Source organism: Fringilla coelebs (genome assembly GCF_963513975.1).
Source record: "Fringilla coelebs genome assembly, chromosome: 6".
NCBI classification, from domain to species: Eukaryota; Metazoa; Chordata; class Aves; order Passeriformes; family Fringillidae; genus Fringilla; species Fringilla coelebs.
The window spans coordinates 51,717,722-51,739,301 of NC_140034.1; the positions used below are offsets into that span (position 1 = coordinate 51,717,722).

Genomic DNA, 21,580 nt, shown 5'->3' on the forward strand with positions numbered 1-21,580 from the left:
TTTAGATCAAATAAGTTCTTTAAACTGCATTCTTCCCTGAGAAGCAAAAGTGGTCTCAGAACTCTACAACCAACTCAGCAATGACAGGGAAAACACAAACACTACACCTACACCTCTGTGGAAATAAACCAATACACAAAATGTTAAAAATATGAAAACTCTGTCACGGTATTTCCATAATTTAATAGCTCTGACAACGTAAAAGCTCCTCAGTATGAAACCTGTTTCTGTAAAGGTCAATGAAAACACTGAACTATCTACTTTGAAAAAGTTCAACAGGTTCCTTCCCCACAGCTCCCTCCTGCTGCATGAAACACAGGCTGGTGCACAGCAGACACAGTAACAAGTGTGCAAATCTCAGGGGGTTTCTGGGTTAACAGCTCAAACTCACCTCATATCCTGGATGAGAGAGATTCTGAGAGGTGACATGGCTGGACTTGTATCAGACTTTCGTCTTTCTGAATCAAGAAGTATTCCTAGATTCAGAAGAAAACAATTTCTTGTTAGCAGAAATCCATCTAAAGATTCTAAAATCAATATAAAAAAGAAGGTGAATTAATGCCAATTTGCACTCTTGTACTACTGGTGACTCTATGAAGGTACTGTGGTGCATTTCCATTCCAAATTACAAGAAAATCTAATATGATACACAGATGGTTCTACAGATCAACACACACTGAGCACCAAGCCATTACTGAGCTTAGATGCAGCTGAAATTGTTATGACATCAAATGGCTTACAACAAACAGTAATCAGGTATTATTTTCTAAAGACTGCCCTGTTTTCTGGCTGTGCAGTAACCCTGTGAGTGGCACTATTGACACCAGAGAACAGTGTTAAATATGTTGTTCTCAGTACACCACACATCCTATGCTTCCTGAGCTATTACTTTGCACACTCCTGTAGCACCACTACTTTTTCAATACCACATTTTAGAGTTTTCAAGCAATACAATGACTCTGATCTTTCAAATTACACTCCAGAATGAAGTTCTATGTTGAATACAGTCCCTGCCCTCTAACCCAAGTTAGAAAGCATGGAACTGATTGTGCCTTATTCTGATACACAAAACCACTATGAACTAAGGGACATTCAGGAGACCTTAAAATTTCCAAATCTATGGTTTTGCATGCTTACAGGATCTTGTGCACATTACTAATACTCAAATCTTTGCTTACAGCAGCTTTAAATAAAAAATAAAAGGCACCCACTGCCTCTCCCAAACCTATTGTTCTCTGCAAATTTATATCCTATGCCCCCACCTGACACAAGAACTTATGTTTTAAAATTACATTAATAATCCTAAACACATATTATCAGTGGACCTTATGTGCAATATTGCTTCTACTGCAACAAAAATTAAAATATGTTTCTTCAGTTGAAGTTTTTAACAGTAAGCCTCCCGTTCAGTTGTTTTTCAAGCCATAATGTAAAACTTCAGGGTGTACAGCACAACTTTCTGTGCTTACACTTGTTTTCCACCCTGACCCATAAGATCATTTGCTCTGCAGTCATGCAGGGCTTGTGTGTGTCTCATGGAGGATGATTTCAAAGCCTATCTCTGAAGTATCAGCTGTTTCTGGGTTTCTGACCACCATGGTAGTCAGATCCAGACCCAAACAAGTGGGCACAATACAAACCAGTTTATTTTTCATAAAACATACTGAGACAACACACCAGGCCCATATGAAACCTGTAGTAGCCAGAACACTTGATGCAGTTATATTGAGTGAAGGGTATTTCCAGGGGAAAAAAACTGCTTGGTGTAAATCTGCAGGCAGCTCTTACTCACAGCTTTTAATCATCTTCCAGCAGATGCCAACCTTACCTGAGGTACTGAAGCTGCCTGATGTGGTTCTTCTTTGTCTGTTCTCTAGGTAATGCAACAGATGAGACCACAGAGCAGACTTTCCCTAAAATGAAAAATATTAGTTAAAGAAATCACTAGCAGCTGAATTAAAAAAAAAAAAAAGTCTGAAACATCACTGAAAGTACCAGCCATGACAAAAACTTGCTTTAAAGATATTTCTCCCTATAAACTCAATGGTGAAAACCCAAAACAAGACAAAAGTGGGAGGAGCTTGGGAGCTGTAAAGAGGCTGAGAAGGAAAAGCAAGAGTCAGACTACTGGGATCTAATAATTCTGGTAGCAGGAAAAAGTCAATGGAACTTCTTCCCTCTTAATTCATTACCATGACAAGAGAACATTCAAAGGCTTGTAAAACGCAGTGGAGTTTTAAATCTGAGGCTGTGACCTGTCCTGTGGGTCTCTCCCTGCCTCTCCAGCAGTAAATGACAAGGGACACAGAGCCAGCCTGAGACACCCAGGCCAAGTCCTGCTCCCTTCAGGGTCATTCAGGGCTAAGGATAAACGCTGCTCATTTTTAGAATCTCAAAAGATTCCCCTCAATTTCAGCAGGCAAAGCACCTGCATAATCACAAACACAGTAAGATATCCCAAAATGTAAGCAGGACAGTGAAAGCTTATCAGCAAAAATACCCCAGTTCTACACAGCGTAAAACCAACTTAAAAGTTAGAATTTGAGATGCAATATTTAGGCCAAGATAAATCCATCATATGATGTTAAAAAGTGCACCTTGCTCATTACGTTGCTTTCTTAAACCCCTGGTGGCTTAAAGCAGAGAGTGAGAAAATCACTGGGCAACTATAGAGATTCTTGGATTCATCATAAAACATTTCACATAATAAACCAAAAGCTTGCAAACCTGCAGAAAGGCAGCAGTAAGCAAACAGAGGCTCTCCTGCACATCACCTGGAATTACTTACAGATAATTAGTATTACTTATCTTCCTAAAGTACTGTATTAACCTGAAATCCCAGTAAAGATCTAGCAATTCTGCATTTCAGAAAAGCTGTCATATTATGAGGCCATATTTTTATTTACAGCTTTGTGCATAAAGAAGCCATGACTGTAAAGCAATAGTTGTCAATTCCACACTATCAATTTCATGTAAAATTATCTAAGTGCCTTCCCAGAAGTGCAGTAATAATAGTTCATCTTTAATTTTTTCTTTTTTTAACTATATTTAAAAATTTCTAACCATTTCCATCCTATAGCTCCCTGCAGTTGATATAATAAACTATTGACCATGAGGGGTTATTCCAGAAGTGGCACGCCTCCAGAAGAATAAATCCTAGACTGTCTGAAACATCTGTGATGACAGAAATCTATTAAAAATATGCATTCAGTGGTGAGGATATAAAAAAATCCATTGTGTCTTGTGTGTACCTGACAGGTCCAACATGGAAAGCCAAAACTGCAAGTCTTATTATAAACAAATAAAAAAGAGCATGAAAATATCACCCAGCAAAGAGTTACATCCAGAATTGTGTTTTCTCCCAATAAACACACACATGCACACACAGTCTAGTGTTCAGCAACCAGCTGCCACGGCAAGGAGAACTGCAACAGATCACAGAAAGCAGCAACAAAGGGTCCTGCAGCAAATTGATGCCAACAACCATGATGGATGTGAGGACTCATGCAGTGTCTGCCCGCTCCTTCAGCACTGTGGACCTCTCCTTTAACTTCACCAAATAGCAATGATGAGGCAAGCTGGATCTATAAGGGGAAGGAAGACAGCCTAAGGAAAGTAGTGGGATAGAGAATGGGCAAGGGAATAACCAAGGCCTTCTGAAAGTCCAGACTACTCCAGCCCTTAGATCCTACATCACAACTCCCCTGCATCGCTCAGGACAATGGAAGGCATGGATTCCCTTAGCAAGTGGAAAGATCAGTAGGTAGCTAATGCAGGACTACTGGGGTTCATCAGCAGGGAAGAGGTAGAAGCAGGGATGGGTGGAAGGAAAGCCATCCTCATTACTATGGTCAGTTGAGAAAGAAGAGTCTTCCTTGGCTCATTATTGAAAAATGAAATAAAATCGATGTATGAAACAGCAGGCTTTTGCATATTTCATAAAGGCCAGAGCACACAGAGAACTGGTGGTGCTTTTTTTACTTTTGATTTTTTTTAAAACTCTGGATCATACTGTGAGATACACTGCACTTCCTCCATCAGGCCTCTATTCTATTCCACCATTCAGCACTGCTTGCCAACATCTGCAATCAATCCAAAGCATTAACCTTATGAAGGGTTGGCCGTCTGGTGCTCTGAAAGGCCCAAACCTGGGTTGAAGCAGAGTAAACTGATGCTCTGTCTTCTAAGACGAAAGCAGTACAGCTTCTATCCTAAGTGATATACAAGAGGGAAGGGAGAGAATCACATGATAAATCTTCACATAGAAAACTGTTGTATAGTTTGAAGGAGAGCAGAGTTAAACACTGGTGTTTGGCTGCTGGGAACAGAGATACTGGATTAAAGTTGTAATCTTCTCCACCCTTGCTACTCCTTTGTACAAGGGAGGAGTAAAGTTGGTAAAGGCCCTCCAAACTCCATCTTGTCCCACAAGTGACTCCAAACAGAAGAGCAAAACAATTATTAATTTCACACAAAACCCCAACACCTCTAGCTAGTGATCTTGTAACCATAATTTAAGTACCTCTACAGCACCCAGGAAGAACCAAAACAGCAAGACTGTTACTTTGAAGTACTAAATGATCCTTCAGGAAAGCAATTCCCCCATGCCACTGACAGCACCTTTAGGATAGGCTGCCTTGTAGTCTATGCAACTTCATTAATAAAATTATTAAGAACACAGCAATAGTGTGTGAAATTTATGACCATCCTATTAAAGAAAACTACCAAAACCCACCAAACCAAATGAAAACCCCAGGTTAAATGGAGAATCTTCCAAGAAGTCATCTGTGGAACACATCTACAGGTACACTTGCACATATCCCACAACATGGAGACACACAGCGGGCAGGAACTGACATAAAAAAGATTGTGGGACACACAAGTCTTTTAACACACCTACATACACACTAAAGGTGTCCTCTGAAAGCAGAGAGAGGAACAGCATAACACAACTTCAGGAAAGTGTGCGCTGCAATGTGCAGGAATATTTATTCCTCACCTGTTTGACTTGCAGACCGTGGCTCCATATTCTTTCCAAGAGGTCACACAGACTGGCAATCAGGGTGTTCTCTTCCACTCCTGTGATATTCACTTCACCATGACCAAGCTCCACAGCTTCTCGACCCATTTTCTCAACCAACATCCTCTTAGTCTAAAAAGGGACAAGGCAAAAGAGAGGTAAATCTCTCCCAGAAATTTCCAAGATTACTTACACTTTAAAAATGACCAACAAAGAAGCACAAGATAAAGTTTTGGAAAAAAAACTGGCTGCATATATGTATTTCTGGCACTAGTGCTGACCTGCCCTTCATTAATCCCTGGTTTTCAAGCTGGAACAGCAGCAGTGCTCATCATCTGTTTTTCTAAAAAAGGGTTTGCAAACATGATCCTCCACAGAGTGACCCCAACAAAGGGAACAGCAGGTCACACATTAACAAGCTGGATGCTCAGCAGCAAGGCCACAAAACACATCTTGGGTACTTTGGTGACTACTGGATGCACTCTCCAAGAGCAGGACACTTTGTCCCCCTCCTCCCAGGGGAGGTGAATGCACCCAAGTATTTCCAAGTAGGACAGGTATGTCATTCCTGGGTGATGCTGCTCTGCCAGAAGGGCATTTGGATTAAACCAAACCCATTCTGTAGTGCATCTCTTGAGCTTACCAAAGAGCCACATTCTCCTAAACTGTGCACAATTTCATACTGCCCACCAAAGCCTTCACCAGCTCCTGAAGTACAGTCCTTCCAGCCACAATATTTTCATCATACAGCCAGCTGGAGGAAAAAATGGTGAGGGAAGCAGTTCCACTCATCTCTTACACATTTTTTCATCTTTGTTCCTATTCTGGACTCGCTTTCAAATGAGGAATACTCCCTTAAGCACATCTGCACAGTCTTGCTGGAGATTAAGAAGTCCAAGTTAGTCCCTGGCTGCTTCTCCCCCTCACTCCCTCTGGCAATTTCTCACTGTCACAGAGCCAAGTCCACCTTCAAAAACTTTCACCATCTATTGTGCCTCTATTAAGGGATGGGGATTATTTGTACAGTTCCATAAAGTGAAATCAGAAGTAGATGCACATATTAAAGAGAGTTTTATGAAAAGTTGTATATAATTACTGTAGTACCTCCACTGACTTTAGGCAAGAACGTGTCCATTTCATAATTATTCTCTTTGCTGTATTTTTATAAACATTAACATTTGCTTCAGATTAATATCTTGTCAAATATATACTGGTGAAGCATGTCTACAAATTAATGCCAAATTTCTTTGTTAAGTGCTTAAAAACATACTCCTCAGAAGTGTAGTTATGAGAAAAGCTGCTGTATTTTCCCCACAAGCCTCTCTTTTGGACCATTCACTCCTGTTGAAATAGTAGTGTCTCATTAGTTGTAACTGAAATGTGCTATAATAGACTTGGGCAGCAGGATGGTAAAGACCCTTCAGAATATTCAATCTCTATCATAAATCTGCTTGATAAAGTCTCTGCTCCTTGCAGAATTTCTGAATACATTATCTCTTCATTAATTTCTCACCACCCTGCAAAAATCCTTATAGGGATAAAGCAGAAACAGATGGCAGAAAAGTGGGGGGGTTCAAACATCCTGGATACAAAATGGTCCAGAAAGGATGGATATGAGGTGCAGGATATGAGGTGCAGGAGGGCAGAAATATTCTCTGCATTACCTTATTTCTGCATTCCTTCAACAAGCCTTCTACAAACTTCCAGTTTGTTTGTGCAATTACTGATGGAGAGAGGTTAGAGAGCTTGGGCTGCCGGATGGTGCTGCCCAGGTTCCTGGCTTCTTGGATGTATTTCTGGATTGGGGGAGAAAATGGACACAGACAAAAGTGCAAGTGAGACTACCTGGCTGACAGAAAAAGGTAAACTTATCTTTATAACCCACACCTCTGGAGTGAGGAGGAAAGGCTCTCCTCTTTCAGAAAAGGCCCCTTTTTTAATCCAGCATTATTGAGGGCTGAGACACTTCAACTGCTATTTCACCAGAGGTCAAATCCCCATTTATATTGTCTACACAGTATTAGAACACACACTGCTGAATTACAAAAACACAATACAAACTGCCAAGGATATTCAGATGCATAGAGATTCAACTACTCCCTGCACCACTGCCAATTGTCTTTTTATTTTTTTCATTTAAATGAAAATTTGCAAAAACTACCCAGACCGAGAGTATTCAAGTGGCAGACTGGTCTACGTGAGGACTGCAAGAAAACTTTGCTCTTTCAGGAAGCAGCTGCAAAATGCAAATGACAGCAACATCTCTCAGCTGTGAACCAGCTGCATTTTTGAGGAAAATCATTTCCTGAACCCACTATACTCAAAAGAGCTCTTCTGCTCCTATTACTGCCATCAAGGAGTTGCCTTTGTTTTCACCCCAGAGACAAGAGTGATATGACAAGTATTTTGGAAGCCAGGGGATGACAGGTTGGTTGGGGCGCAGCTAAATGAGAATTAGCGACAGAAAGTCCTGTACAGGCACTGATGGAATACTCAGGATTAGTACATATATCAAATTAACAGGAAACCTCTCTAGCTTACATTGAAATAATGACCAACTAAAGTGTCAGTGAATAGATCTGTCAAACACAACAAAGAGGGAAAACCCCATTTTCTCCACTGGCCTTGCACTAAAGAGCTATAATATATACATTTAATTATGCATCTTTATCCAGAACTATGATTACAGTCATATTGTGCATTGGACATACCAGATAATGCTCTGACACAGATTTTAGAGAGGGCATGAAGGGCCAATCATGCTGGTCCCAGTCTAAACATAACTGCAACTGAAGCTCTGACATGGAAAAGTCCAGGTGCTGGCAAGATAAGTTGGTAGCAAAAAGCCAAGCAGATGTAAAGTGAAAGTGGTAAGACATATGAAGTAATAAAAGCAAGCATGCAAAACAGAAAAGGAAAAGAGTGAAGACATAATACAATGCAGAACTCCCAAGCATTCAACATAAACATAAATTCATAAGTAATGAATCTGAAAGGAAAAAAGAAAAGATGGTGTTAAATCAGGGGATTGGTGTAAACTCTGCCCTCCACTGGGCACAAATGTTTGCAAGTAAGAAGTCTCAATTGCACAGATTTTTGCTGGCTACCAGAAACACAAAGCTTCAATTTGTTTAAAACTGCCAGTGCTGCAGTCTGACACCTCCTGCTGAGCCTGACCCCCAGTGTTCATCTCAAAAGAGCTCCCTCCCCACTCTCAAATTTACTGTGCAAGTCTGAGGTTCACCCAGACAAGGGGCCAATGTTCAATCACCATTATGTCATCAAAGAAGTATAGCATAAACCCCTAAAACAACAGTACCATTACCAATGGCACTAGGTACCCCCAGCTGAGCATGTAATATTCCTGAGATATTTTTTTCCTTTTGCAACAGAATAACTCCTATAGGAAATGAACTTGTGAGGAATCAGTTAAAAAACAAAACAAACAGAACACCCCAGAGACCAGAGGTAGATTTTTGCCTTGGTAATTAGCTCAGAAGTTTACATGCTTTAACAATTGTGTTGTTTAGCACAGTAATGAGGTTAGAAATCAACTACTATTCATTTCTGTTACATCTAAGTAAAAGCACTTCACCATTAGCCGAGCATATGGAACATGTCAAAGCCACAAACTACTCGTAGAGGTTTTTTATTATGCAGACATTTTTCTGTTACATGGTTATGGATGACAGAGATGACACTATAATTCAACAAAATTTTAACAAACTAGTAAGTAAATTCCCGAACTGAGTACACTAGGAAGACAATTAAATCCATCACTACCATAAAAGAATGAACTGAACAAACACACTTGAGTTTCAAAACACTATCCTAACAGACACAAGACTACTTAAATTCAAAACTAAGCTTTTCTAACATATTTAACAAGGCAAGAGAATATTGTTTTCAATGAACAACACACAAACAAAAGCAAAACTGGGGTTAGTAAACAAACAAAAAACCTCTAATATTTTGAGCCGGTCTACTCTTGGAATTACCCATAAATCAACGCCTGGTGTAACAGTTTGCAGTCTGTACCATATGAATCAGAAATAGTATTGTAATTAGTTCACTTCACCCAGATCTTTCAAAACCACTTCACCACAAAGAAAAACTGTGTCAGCTGTAGGAGCAGTGGTGAGAGATGTTTATCAGTTCAGAAGGTGGGTAAATCAGCATCAGACTGCACTGTGCAAAAACAGGCAGCCAAAAACGTGACAGTCTGGGTGGGCTTCACACTCTCACCTTAGCAATGAGGCTGTCTCTCACTCTGTCACCTTAAGACTTTTATTATGGTCTACAGAAGACACTTAGGCCAAAAGGCAATGCTCCTGATTTTAGGATGAAATTAATCCCTCTCTAGAGGTGGTTATCTTTCCTCCATCAAACACACAAAAGAAATACAAGGTCACTAAGTTATTCAGAGACGGGAAATAGATGGCTAATTCCCCTCTTCCCAGTCATCTCCTTTAAAAGAAAAAGAACAAACAGAACAACTTGAAATCATGTGATTATATTTTCAGAGAACTCTCCTATATGTGGGATGAAATAATTTTGTCCTGAGAAGGGGCAAAAATGACATAGCTTTTATAATAAGAAAATTAAGTATTTTTGGTCTGCTACTTCATTTGTATTACATACACTTAAGGGAGAGCAGGCACGAGCTGCAAGTAACCGTCTAGACATTTCATAAAGGTTGCAGAGCATTTCTCAGGCCATTAGGAAAGAAAAAAAATCAGATCTCTAGAGCTGAGCAATTTTCACCTCTCTCTGGTCGTTGTCCAGACGCAGGTGCTCTGTGTGCTGCTTCTGTCTGTCCTTGCGCCTCCACTGAGCCGGAGCATTCCTCTTTGTCCACCTACACGTGGGGAATAACATCAGCCAAGTGTCAGGAGGCAGGGCAGAGGCAATCAGAGGTTTCCACTTTATTCTATGCATTCTACACATTCTGAACACGCTGACATCAGTTACATCAGCCAAAGCGCAGCTGCAAACACACACAAAGAATCTCTGGAATACTGGGCAACCAAAATGTTTTAGAATATTAGATCACATGCGTTTTCTCTGTATTTTTCCTTTTTTTTGTCACAATTCCAAGGACAATTTAAGCATTGCCCCTCCTCCTTCAAGCTTTTAATAAGGAAATATCCTAAAATATTTGCTAGTTCCTACATAAGATCAAATAAGGGGATCTGCTTTTATATTGACAATAATTGCAAGTGACTCTAAGTACACAAACTATCATCTCAAACATAAGAGAGCTTTCTTCAGTAAATTTGCTTCAAGAAGTCTGTATTTAAAAAAGAAAAAAAAAAAAAAAAGCCAAACCAGACATAGCAAAAACTCCACCCCACATCATCTGATCTGCTCCCTCTTGAAAAAAACTGACTTTGCTTTCTAAGATCTCTGCTTTAGTGCTGTTCTACAGATCTTGCCAAGATTCAGCACCTGTTGCCTTAGCTTACTCACTTGTTGCTTGCTGGGCCAGTGGATAAAACATCAGACTGAAGCTTAGGAAAAAATCCAAGCTCATATTTCCCTTGTCCAATTTTCATGTCCAGCAAGTGTGGGTGAACTGCAGTGTGATCTATTTTTGCCAGCCTTAATTCAATAGATTTCTCTGAAATAGTAAGAAGGTTAAAATTAAGGTTTTAATCAGACATGTATCTACAATCATGTATTTTCAATTAAAAGCAGGTGTCAAATTAAAGAAAGAGGTGGAAGTTGCTTACTGATTTCAACAGGGGCATTAGTACAGGAGTGTTTCTGATATCAAAGAATGCCACCAAAAGGAGAAAAATGTTTATCTTCTTAAGCTCAGACATCTTTCACACACAAAGCATGCAGGAAAACATCTGAGTTCTACTTTACATCAAATTCATCTCACATCTGAACATCACAGAAAACGTTTAGTCCCCCGTTTAAGCTTTACATCTCTGCTATTTTGGTCTGGTTTTTTTGAGGTTTCAAAGCATGAATCATTACTTAATCTAATGTCTACAACAAACAGCACTGACCAGTTGCACTAATTGTCAAGCAAGTGTCTCATGGCCCTTACCAGCCTCATCAATGGTTGTGCACTTCTGATACATAGATGTGCGCAGAGTTGGCGTCCTGACATTCAGCAGCCTGATTTTATCCACCCTAGAATCAAAAACTCTCAAAACAGGGTCTTTGTCATCTTCATCATGGCACATAATCTTATTGTCAATGAAGGATGCAAACATTTGGGTCTCCAGGAATCTCGAGAGGAAAGGCAAGTAAGGTTCAGGCTGGTCGGACAAGAAAGAAGCCTAAGAGACAAGAGGAGATAAGAGTGTTTGTGAGTCTGCAAAGAGAGAGACATCCACCAGAAGCACCAACTTTTCTGATCAAGGATGTATGAGAGTGCTTTGGTGCCACTTAAAGCCTGGTTTTATTATACACATCAATGCTATCTCCAGAACAGGCAGTCTGTATGAAATTTTCAGCATCAGGATAATCACCTACTGTATAGCACAATGATTGGTACACTGTGATTTTAGCATTTCCTTCATCTTTTAAAAATTTCAACAGGATCCCAGCAAACCCCACCATCAGTATCGCAGGTGTGCATATTTGGTACTTCTGGCTGGGCTCACAGCTTGTGAAATCAATGGGAATCTTTTCATACACCTTGTAGGGAATCACATGAATGTTTTAGCAGACAGTGCTGCAACAATCTTCACCCATGTGAGCTCTCCTGCTGACAAATATCTCCAGCAAAGAAGACAGTGCAAAAATTTGAACAGCTAGGTCTTATGTTTCTCTACAAAAGAGTTAGGAACACATTTGGTACACATGTACATAAGCATTATTTGAGGTCATGACTTAATTCATTAACATATTTGGCAATTCCGCTGGTTAAAATCAAACAGTTCCCACTTGTAATATTTAATCTTAACGTGGAGGTTAGCCCTGAAGTCAGGCTAAGCTATTTTTGCTAGAGCAAGCTGCATTTTCCTGCAGTATTCTTAAAAGAGAATCTTTAGCTCTCCAAGTTTGTATTTGTATACACTTTTCCACATACCTTAGATGTGACTTTTTTGGGAACACTGAAATTTAAAGAAGAAATTACCATTTTGACAGTACAGTTTTCCATTTGATGGCCCAATACACAAAGCCTTAAGTTTGAATAGTGTTTTACCTCTTACATCAATGTACCTTTTTATGACAACTTACTTTATCAAAGTTCTGCATCTGTTCTCTGTTTGTAAACCAGGATTCCTTGTCCTGACTGGGCTGAATGACAAACACTTCATAATCTGCAAACATTTGTGTGAAGCGGTTGGCAAAAACTTCCCGAATCTGAATGTTCAGCTGGTAAATCTTGAATTCTTCTTCATCACACTGAATTTTAAGATCCTTTTTGCTACTGGTCTCTTCTCGTACCTCCAGCTGAAAAAGTAAGCGAAAACACAAATAATTTGTTATTGATGCTTTGTTAGGTATTCCAGGCATACAAGATTTTCATCTGCCATTCAGCTGAGAAAAATAATTCCTGTAAAGAGCAAAATCAAAAATATGCAGACAGAAACCTTTGCCTAGAAATTTTTTCATAATAAACCAAAACCTACTTCAGTACTGCTAGCACTAGATATGTTTTAAATTTAAAAACAGTAAATAACAACCATATACATGTCCACATATGCCACAGACTTAACTTTCTCTTACCCTTCCATCACCTGCATAGGCTTTTCAGAGGTTCTTACTACCCCTAAAAATTTGCATATTAGGCAAATCCGTATCTGGTGTCAAACAACTCCATGTTTAGAACTGCTAAACACATACCTGTTTTCAAATGAAGACAGAAATGCACAGTAACAAGAAGCTGTGCATGGCTAGCACCCAATTGCCTGTAGCCTAAGCCCTTAGCAGTGTAAATCACAATTCCCCACTACACAGCTCAGAGTAATCTTTAAGAAAATAAAAGGCGTTTTCAGTTAAGATGTGGGGTAAAATTTATGAAAAAAAGCAATAAAATTAAGATATTCAATTCGTAGGGGGAAAAAAAATCACTAACAGTGAAAGTCTTCACTCCATTCCACATAAGCTCAAAAAACTCCCAGGTCTTTCAGGTAGTGTATTTTATGCACAAAGGGCTGCAATTTGTTTTTTGTTTCACAATTCTAATCACTCAAGAAATCCAGTCAGGATCACCAAGTGCATGTCCACTTGCTGGGAATCAGACACTCATGAACTCTACAACATTAACCAAAAAAAAAAAACATCACAGTAACCCCATGGCAAATATATTACATATAAGCAAAATTATATATATTCAAGACAGAATGAAAAAGGTATCTATAGAAACCAAGGCTGGATGTAAACTTCAGCATTATACAGATGTCAGTTTTAGCCACTTAATTCATTAAATAGCGGTGCAAATTTAGAATAAATCTTAAAACCAAGAATAAAAAAGGCAAAGTGCTATTTTTAAATGCATCATCTCAATAGAGAAGCACTTGGTGGATAGCAAAGGTTTTACCAGATGCTGCAGGGTTAAATCCCATTCCCCCTCTCCCCTAAGCTTGTCCTTGCCTCTACAGGTGCTCACAAGGTTTGAGAACATGAAGGAACAGAAAGTTCCTTCTAGTGGAGACACATACAGCATCTTTGGACCATGACTTCAGCCCATCTGCCACTGCAGGACCACAGAGAGTGCAGGATCATTTAATCTCTTACCTTTTCCAGACTCACACCTGTTCTTTTAACAAGTGCTTGGAGTCTTGCAATAGTCTCATTTTCCTTTAGCAGCTCATAGGAATTCAGAGGTGATCCTGCTATGTTCCCATTTCTTTTATCAGAAACCAGGTCACATGCTCTGAGGCTCTTCATCTTGGAGGCACTTTCACTGCAGTGCAGGTTTCCCTCAGGTGGAATTCCAAAAGCCATCAGTATCTCTGAAATTTCCTGAATGAACTCAAGTTTATTTGGAAACTGGGGTAGGTCTTCTGGCAGCTCAATGAAATGGTTGTCTACATCCACAAAGCACAGGTTAGCCTGGGATTTAATTTAAAACAGGACACCATTACAGCATCACTAAGCACATTAAAAATCTGAGATTTGTGCTTATTTAAAGATTCAAAAGATTTGCATTTGTTTGGTTATTTTGTAAAACAGAGTTGCCCCAACCACAACTGAACTGGTTGGTTGGCTTTGAAGAATGTAACACAAGACTTACATTTCCAGGTTTTTTGAGGAGGTAACTGAGAAAGAAGACTAATTTACAGACATTTACTATGTACAAAATAGATTATAACATAAATTAGGTACAGATTTGTGATTTTTTTTATACATGTACAGCTAAATTTTTACTACAGGATAGATGCAATTCTATTTTATACATGTTTGTGTGTAGGCAGGTGACTGCCTGTTGTTCAGATTATCAGTGCATTTCTCTAAAAGATTTAGCAAATTTCAATCTAAAAGGTGTGCTGATACTGCAGAAGTGCAATGAAGTTATCTTCTCTTTTTGTAAGCAACAAAAGGCAATTGCCTGACAACTAAGGCAATTCTTTGAATGAGCAAGTTTATTTCCAAGGGGAAAAATGAAATTAACTAGTTTCCATTCTGTTTTTCTGTTCCCATCTCCAACTCATTTACCACCAAAAAAGACCAAAGTGAGGAAAAAAAAAAAAAGAAAAACCACCTAAGTGGCTTCCACAGCAAGATCAAAAGAAGCTTTGCATCTTTCAAGGTTTACCTCACTCTTTATTTGGCAAGGAGAGAGGTTCCCCTTTTGGCGTCTGCATTGCAAAATCAAATGGGTTTAAGACATTACATAACTTCACAGATCACAGCAAGAACCCCAGTCATGTGTGAAACCTGCCTGGAAAGTTAAGAACAGAGAAGTAACTTTGCTCTTCTGTGGAGGCATTTCAGTTTCTCTTCACTGCAGAATCAACACGAACTGTCACTGTTCCGTTTAACCTTCACTATACAAAATCCTTTCACTCAGATTATGGGGTACTTCCAACCCCACTGCATTGCATCATTCTAGGAGCCATACCTGAATTTAGGCCTCACTACAGCTTGGCAGCAAATCACTTTTCAGGTCTATGAGAAATGACATATCTCCAGTTACTTCCTGTGATTCAGTCAGTGCAGGAGGATGGAAGCAGAACCACAATTTAATTGTGGAGAGAAATAATTAGAAGGCATCAACCTCACATGGAATGAATGGCGAATGATCCCAGAAATCAGAGCTACAAGGAGTTCTGGTAGGAATTTCTGTGGGACTGACCATAGGTAGACTAGAATAAGCTGTGCCTGACAAGACCTGCTCCTTTAAGTAAACTTACGAAAATATACATTTAGTACTTGTGACAGGTTTCTGTATAACAGGGGGTGTCAACTCTCCTTAAAACACAAATATCTTATTAACCTTCAACATTTAAACTGAAAAAAGAATTCTTACACAACTCCACTGGACATATTGCACTAGCTTGTACAGAACTAGTCTAGTTCATGCCCTGCTACAATATTACCACAAAGGAAAGCATAAATCCAGTTCTCTGTTTCCAAGTGTTCCAACATTGCAATATGGAGATTGATTTCTTATGCTCAAAAGAAAGCATATAAAACAGTTTAATATCTCTTGTATAGATCCTTTACTGAAAATTAAATCACAAATTGAATTATGTGTTACAAAAGAATCCAAGGTCAATAAAGAGAATTAATACATCGATTCTCAAACAGTTCCTAGTGCATCTTGGAAAAAGTTTTTATGCAGGGCAGGCGTGATTGCTGAAATTCCCCTAATATCAGCACTGCTCCAAGGCAGCATCTGAAGCAAGCACCTGAACTGACAAGCTTCAAGGCTTCCACTATAGCCATGGTTCTGTGACAATCAGAAGTCAAGTCAGCTGGTATTTGTCAGAAACACTGTAAGCACTTCAAGACAGGAGAGAAATAAAGCTTTGAAACCAGGCACAATGCCTACCAATCAGTGCCGAGGGAGAAACAAAAAGCATTGAATTTGCCTCAAGCAGTCTGCAAAACGGCAAGACAGACTCAATAAGAAACTCTTCAAACAGTTTAATTGTATTACTTCCTTTTACAACTTTCTTTAATTGATGCCACTCAACTTTCCTTCCTTTTTGGATCAGATTCTGCAGAAAACATCACTCTTGCTTAATAAGCTTGGTGGTACCCACATAGCACTTGGCCTTAAAGAAATCAAACATTAACCTTACCAATGTAGAAATCCTAATCCTCACATTGAAATTAAACTCCTTGCTAACGGAAGAAAAAGCCAAATTCATTGTATGCTAAAATTGCTTATAAATATCTGGGCTAACACCTGCTTAATTCTTCCAATATGTGATTTTCCCTTCTGCAGGGCTCCTCTCTAAGAGCAATACACACAGTTTAAACACTCTGAGCTCCTAACAATGATTGCTTATCGTGCAACTTGCAATTACATTTTCCAGAAACTGGCCTATATGGAAGCATTTTTTAAAAAGGCAGCATGCAGCAATACTCTAAATAGAATGTAAAGAATATTTTCAGGGACACACTGTAGTTATCCAGCGTCTGGTTAATAGCACATAAGATAGAGGACTACCCATAAGCAAAGATTCCATAGGTGACTTTAGCCCCTCTGAACTCAGTGAAGCTGAGGTCATCCTCAAGAATTGCACAGCAGCTTCTGAAAAGGCCATGCTCCTCAGGGAACAGAAATGGCAAAAACATCTCCAATCATAAGCCCTTCAAGAGGTACCAAACCAATATTTTTCTGTGAAATGAAATCTGAAGTAAATCAGTGACAGACACCAGAGCAGTCAATCTCACTATGCTGCTACACCGTAGATCCAACAGAACAAAATACAGTAATGAGAGAGGGCTCCCCTCCTTAAAAACTAAGAAAAATTACAAGGCACTTATTATTTATGAAGTCATGGTCATCCAAAGCACTCCAAAGCATTTTTTCATGCTAGGAACTGGGCAAGTACACAAAGCAGAAAATTAGGGTTCTTTGGCCACAAGGGTATAGTTATTTTGTCTCTGGAGGCAGCACAGCTGAGTGGGCTGTGAATAGCTGACAGTTCTCTACATGGATCCAGTTTATTATTTTACTCACACAAAACTAAAATGACATAAAGACAAGATACTTGGCAACATGTGTAAGTCGAGATATAATTGAAAGAGCATCTTTAAGTTAGTTACTTAGTATTTCAGGTCTCTGTAGAACAGTCATATTCTTTTATTTCTTGCTTACATATCAGTTTTCTGATCAAAAGAAACCCCACAACAGTTATACACTGCTTCACTTCAATAGCAGCCTGCCACAGGAGAGGACACATTACATCATCTACAATAAAAGGTTCTCCTGAGACATTACTCTAAGGAACAAGGATGTCACATCCTAACTTCAAAACCTGTCCTTCCCATAAACTCTTATCATTCCAAGTAACAGGGTGTCCAGATGAAAGCCTTACAAACCTTAGAAATGTGAATCTAAGCAAATCAGTGTTTGTGTACCTGGTGCCAGTGCCTGGTTCTCTGAAGCCAACAGCACCACTTTCCATGGCCTTAGTGGGGTCTGGAGCACACCCATCCATTCCAAAAGCAAAAGACAACTGCAATTCTCTAGTCTGGCCTCAGGTACAATAAGGGCCAAAGCCCCACACCAATCTAGCAGGGTCTGCATCAAGCTCACACCTTTCTTTTCAGCTCTGCTCAAAAGCACAGAAGGAAATGATTCAGCTTCTGCTTGAACACAGCACTGAAAGCCCACTCCTCTCCAGCCTGTATCACCTTTGAGCATTTGGCTCCCCCCTTGCAAACAACCCCCAGTGCCCACAGCACCCAGAGAACATGGATGTGCAGCCTTGCACACACATGGCTGACTTGTGGCAGGTGTCTCCAGAGGGCCTCAATTCTGAAGGCTGCTCCTGTGCCACTCCTGTAAGCCCATGGGAACCTCCTGCACTTATTGTCAGCACTGCTGTCCTCCATGCCAGCCCCGAATGTGGGAGTGAGAACAGCTCAAAGCCATTGCAGCCTTCAGAAACTCCTCAGGTGGCTGTTCACACTGCAGTATAAGAAAATATAAAACTGAGGTTTGCCAGTAGATTTGCAGTATTATCAAGGATCAAACCAGCAGCACATAGCCTGAGAATGCATACAAAGCAGTGATTATCTTTCAATAATTATCTTGGTCTAATGTGTTAGAAAAAAGGCTTTTCAGGAGACCTTTCTTATCTTCTGGAACAACATACAAAAATAAAAAGCCACAGAATTTCTTCAGGTTTAGCACTGAATCATCCTTTTAATGGTTGAAATAAAAACACAGAGAATATATATAATCTGTCTTATAGTAGCAGAGAAAATGCATTTTAGGTTTTAAAGTCTTTCAACTTTTCTAACAGGAAAAGCTATTGCCCAAGACCCTTGGGATCACTTCATTAAAAACAGGCTTTTTAATGAGGTACTACTTTGATTTCACCAGTGCTGGAAACTCAGCATTGCTTATTTCCACTGAAAATAATTTCAATTTCTACCATTCTCCTAAATTAGAGTGGTGAGATACACATGAAAATCCTGCTGCATGAAATGGTTTAACTTGCTTGTTAAAAATGTATTTCTGTAGCACTGCAGAAGTTTCTTTAGAAGGAAATGCAAACACACATCAAAAAAACCAATCTTACTTCAGTACTTGCTAGGTTTGTGATCTGTGAGGAAGCTGCTAAAACCACTTTTATTGATCAGTTTTACTGATAAACAAAGCACACTTTTGCCAGCAACACCTGAAACAGCCACAGGTTCTTCCCTTCCCCTTGACATCTGCAGCACCCCGTTCTAGCACAGCTTCTCCCATGCCCTCCTTTCCCTTCTGGGCTCCTCACAAGCCCTGATGCAGCTGCCAGGGAAACCACAAGGGTGCTCTTGCACACACAGAGCCCTCAGAAAAGCAGCAGCACCTGTGAGAAGGAGCACGCTGCTGCTGGCATGCACAAGAAACTCAACTCCACAGCGAACCTCAGCGTTGCCTGGTTTTACTGGGCTACAGAGTCAGCTCTGCAGGTCATTGCTGGTCTTCAGTGAATTCTCCATCAGGGACTGCTCTGATATACCCAAAGGATAACCTAAAACTGAACTTTGTGCTAACACAACTTTTTTGTTGGAGATTTTAATCATCATCTGCTGCAAGCATTAACTTCTAGGATACAGCTGGATTTCCATGCTGACATGGTAAAGCATCCCCTGGAAACACCAGATGTGACCCAAATATGGGAGGCTGCCACCAAAACAAGCCTTAGGGCATATGTATGCAAGACTTACACCAAACCAAACCTAACTGAGTTGGGACAGACAGCATTCTCACATTATTAGCCTAAAAATAGTAGCCTAAAACACTTTGATCAAGACAAATTGGTCCTTTTAAAACTTCATTATAAAACCACAATGAAGAAGTCTACAGTGACACTGAGATATCCATGCTGTGCTAGACAGCAATATTATTTTCTTCCACAATGCCCTTCAACTGAGAAGCACTAACTGGATTTTCTCTCAAAGCTCACCTCTTTGGCCCCTGCTTAAATCTGATATTGCTTTCTTTTACAGCAGCTATCCCACACATCCACATAAATAGATTAGGAACAGAGATGCAGCTTAGGCAGTTTCAAGACAAAGAAAAAAATTTTTTTGCAGGACTCAGAATAAATTACAACACAAAACAGCTCTTTGTATACCCTTTGAAACAAGTGAGGAAAATTCTGATAGCAGGAGCCTAGAGGAGCTCCTCATATAACCCTGATGAATTCATAAAGGTTGATATGCATTCCAAACTCCAGAGATTAACAATGTTAAATATATTAATAGCCCCTCTGATACTGGTGATAAATTTGTCTTTATTGAAGTACAAATAATGGAATCCATATGCCCTCTTCTACAACAACACATTATTCATGTTCCTTGGCAGTTTTTGTTTGCTGTTCTATGGGGGTTTGTTTGGGTTTCTTTCTTGGTTAGCTGGGCTTTTCAAAGCCAGGTCCCTATGAAAGCCTCAATAATAGTGAGCTCCTGTTCTTCCCAGTCTACTTAACCCCTTGAATAAACAAATCTATTGGTACAGGACAACTTTTTAGTATTTCCTAAGAGAATGGAGTCTCCAGTCCATTTCTATGCCACAGCTACATCTCCAGCCTGCAATGCAAAGGATTCAACAGCTCACAAGAAACTTTACCCAGCAGTGACTACTACCAAGGGGATTTCTCAGACTAGCTAGAACTCATTGTGCACAAAGTTTTAAGAGCTCACTCTTCAAATAAGAAAGAGAAAAGCTGAACTTCAGAAGGACAAGGAAGTCTCATAGCAAATTCCACCACATGGGCATGTTGCTGTTGCTTTTTGCCTTGTCTGTCCTCCCCTCCCAGACAATTCTCATCTCTGTAAGGTACTCACAAAAAGCTACTCCTCCACCTTCACATAAAAGGCTATCTGTAAAACAAAAAGTAAACTGAGGTGTCAGATCACTTTTTAATAGTACTTGGATTTCATTTCAAACATCTAAAAATAGATTACCTGCCTTACTTTAAACCTCCAAAATAACCTGATAAATCCCTTCCAAAAACTATTTATCTTTTAAATAACTGAAATGTCTATTTCCAATTAAAATATGCTTATTTAGTTGAAGGTATTACAGTGATTTTAAAATGAGGAAGCTCTTTACAAAAGGAGGACAGTCTTTTAGAAGCTTGTGGTAACAGTGAAAACATCCATGGTGCATATTAACATGCATATCTACACATGCATTTTATTTCATCAGCTATTCTCTCTAAAAAGTGTACTAACCATATTAATTAGGCCTGTCAGTAGAGCCAAAATTCTGAAAAAATAGTAAACCAAAGCAATAGACTCTTGTTTTCATGGCAAGAACATAAAAAAACTCTGTTATTAATTATGCCAGTGGAAAATTAAAAAAAAAAAAAAGAGCAAGACAATAAAGAAATCAAGAGATTAAACACTTCAGTTTTCATAGAAAAAAAAAAAAAACGTTTGGAAAAAAAAAGTTTTACTTTGAACTTGCCAGGAAAAACAAATGAAAACTACCAGCATATGGATTTGAGAAAAAGAGCAATGTTGGCATGGAGACCAGACTGGAGGTTCACAAAAATATCTTGTCTTTAATTTCATGCAGCTTTTTTAAAAATGAAGGGGTTTTTTTGTGTCAAGTTATGCTGCAGCACTCCCTGATAATGAAAACAAAAGCCACCACCACCACAAAACCCTGGGCCTGCCACATTTCTGCTTTCCCAGAAATGCAACTGGTAATAGAAGAAAACCCAGAGTCAGAGAAAAAGGCAGAGAACCCTACCAGGGCCTTTAAGTAGGGTGTTCCCCATGATTTACACAGTTCCTCCCCTGAAAAGTTACACCTACAAGTAAGCAGGGGTCAGACATGTCCTCTGCTGCCTGGGGCAGTGCCTTGATCCTCCCAACCAGCCCTCACACTCTCCTGGCACATCCCTACAAGGAGTGCTTTTGAACTGAACAGGGGGATGAAATAAATGAGGACAATCTCTAAGCAGGCTG

General features: G+C 39.6%; 1 protein-coding gene across 2 annotated transcripts in view; it reads right to left on the reverse strand.

Annotated features, from left to right (window-relative positions):
- DENND5A (DENN domain containing 5A) overlaps positions 1 to 21,580 on the reverse strand; it is a 63,949-nt gene that overhangs the window by 14,513 nt on the left and 27,856 nt on the right. The window contains exons 6-15 of one of the 2 annotated variants that reach the window (XM_084208784.1): positions 13,724 to 14,041; positions 12,221 to 12,436; positions 11,079 to 11,313; positions 10,490 to 10,640; positions 9,785 to 9,878; positions 6,685 to 6,816; positions 5,000 to 5,152; positions 4,107 to 4,211; positions 1,829 to 1,913; positions 392 to 476 (exon numbers count right to left, since the gene is read on the reverse strand). In XM_084208784.1, coding sequence (XP_084064910.1) covers positions 392 to 476; positions 1,829 to 1,913; positions 4,107 to 4,211; positions 5,000 to 5,152; positions 6,685 to 6,816; positions 9,785 to 9,878; positions 10,490 to 10,640; positions 11,079 to 11,313; positions 12,221 to 12,436; positions 13,724 to 14,041 — 1,574 coding nt within the window. The remainder of the gene's footprint in view (positions 1 to 391; positions 477 to 1,828; positions 1,914 to 4,106; positions 4,212 to 4,999; positions 5,153 to 6,684; positions 6,817 to 9,784; positions 9,879 to 10,489; positions 10,641 to 11,078; positions 11,314 to 12,220; positions 12,437 to 13,723; positions 14,042 to 21,580) is intronic. The other variant, XM_084208785.1, reaches the window with a different exon arrangement.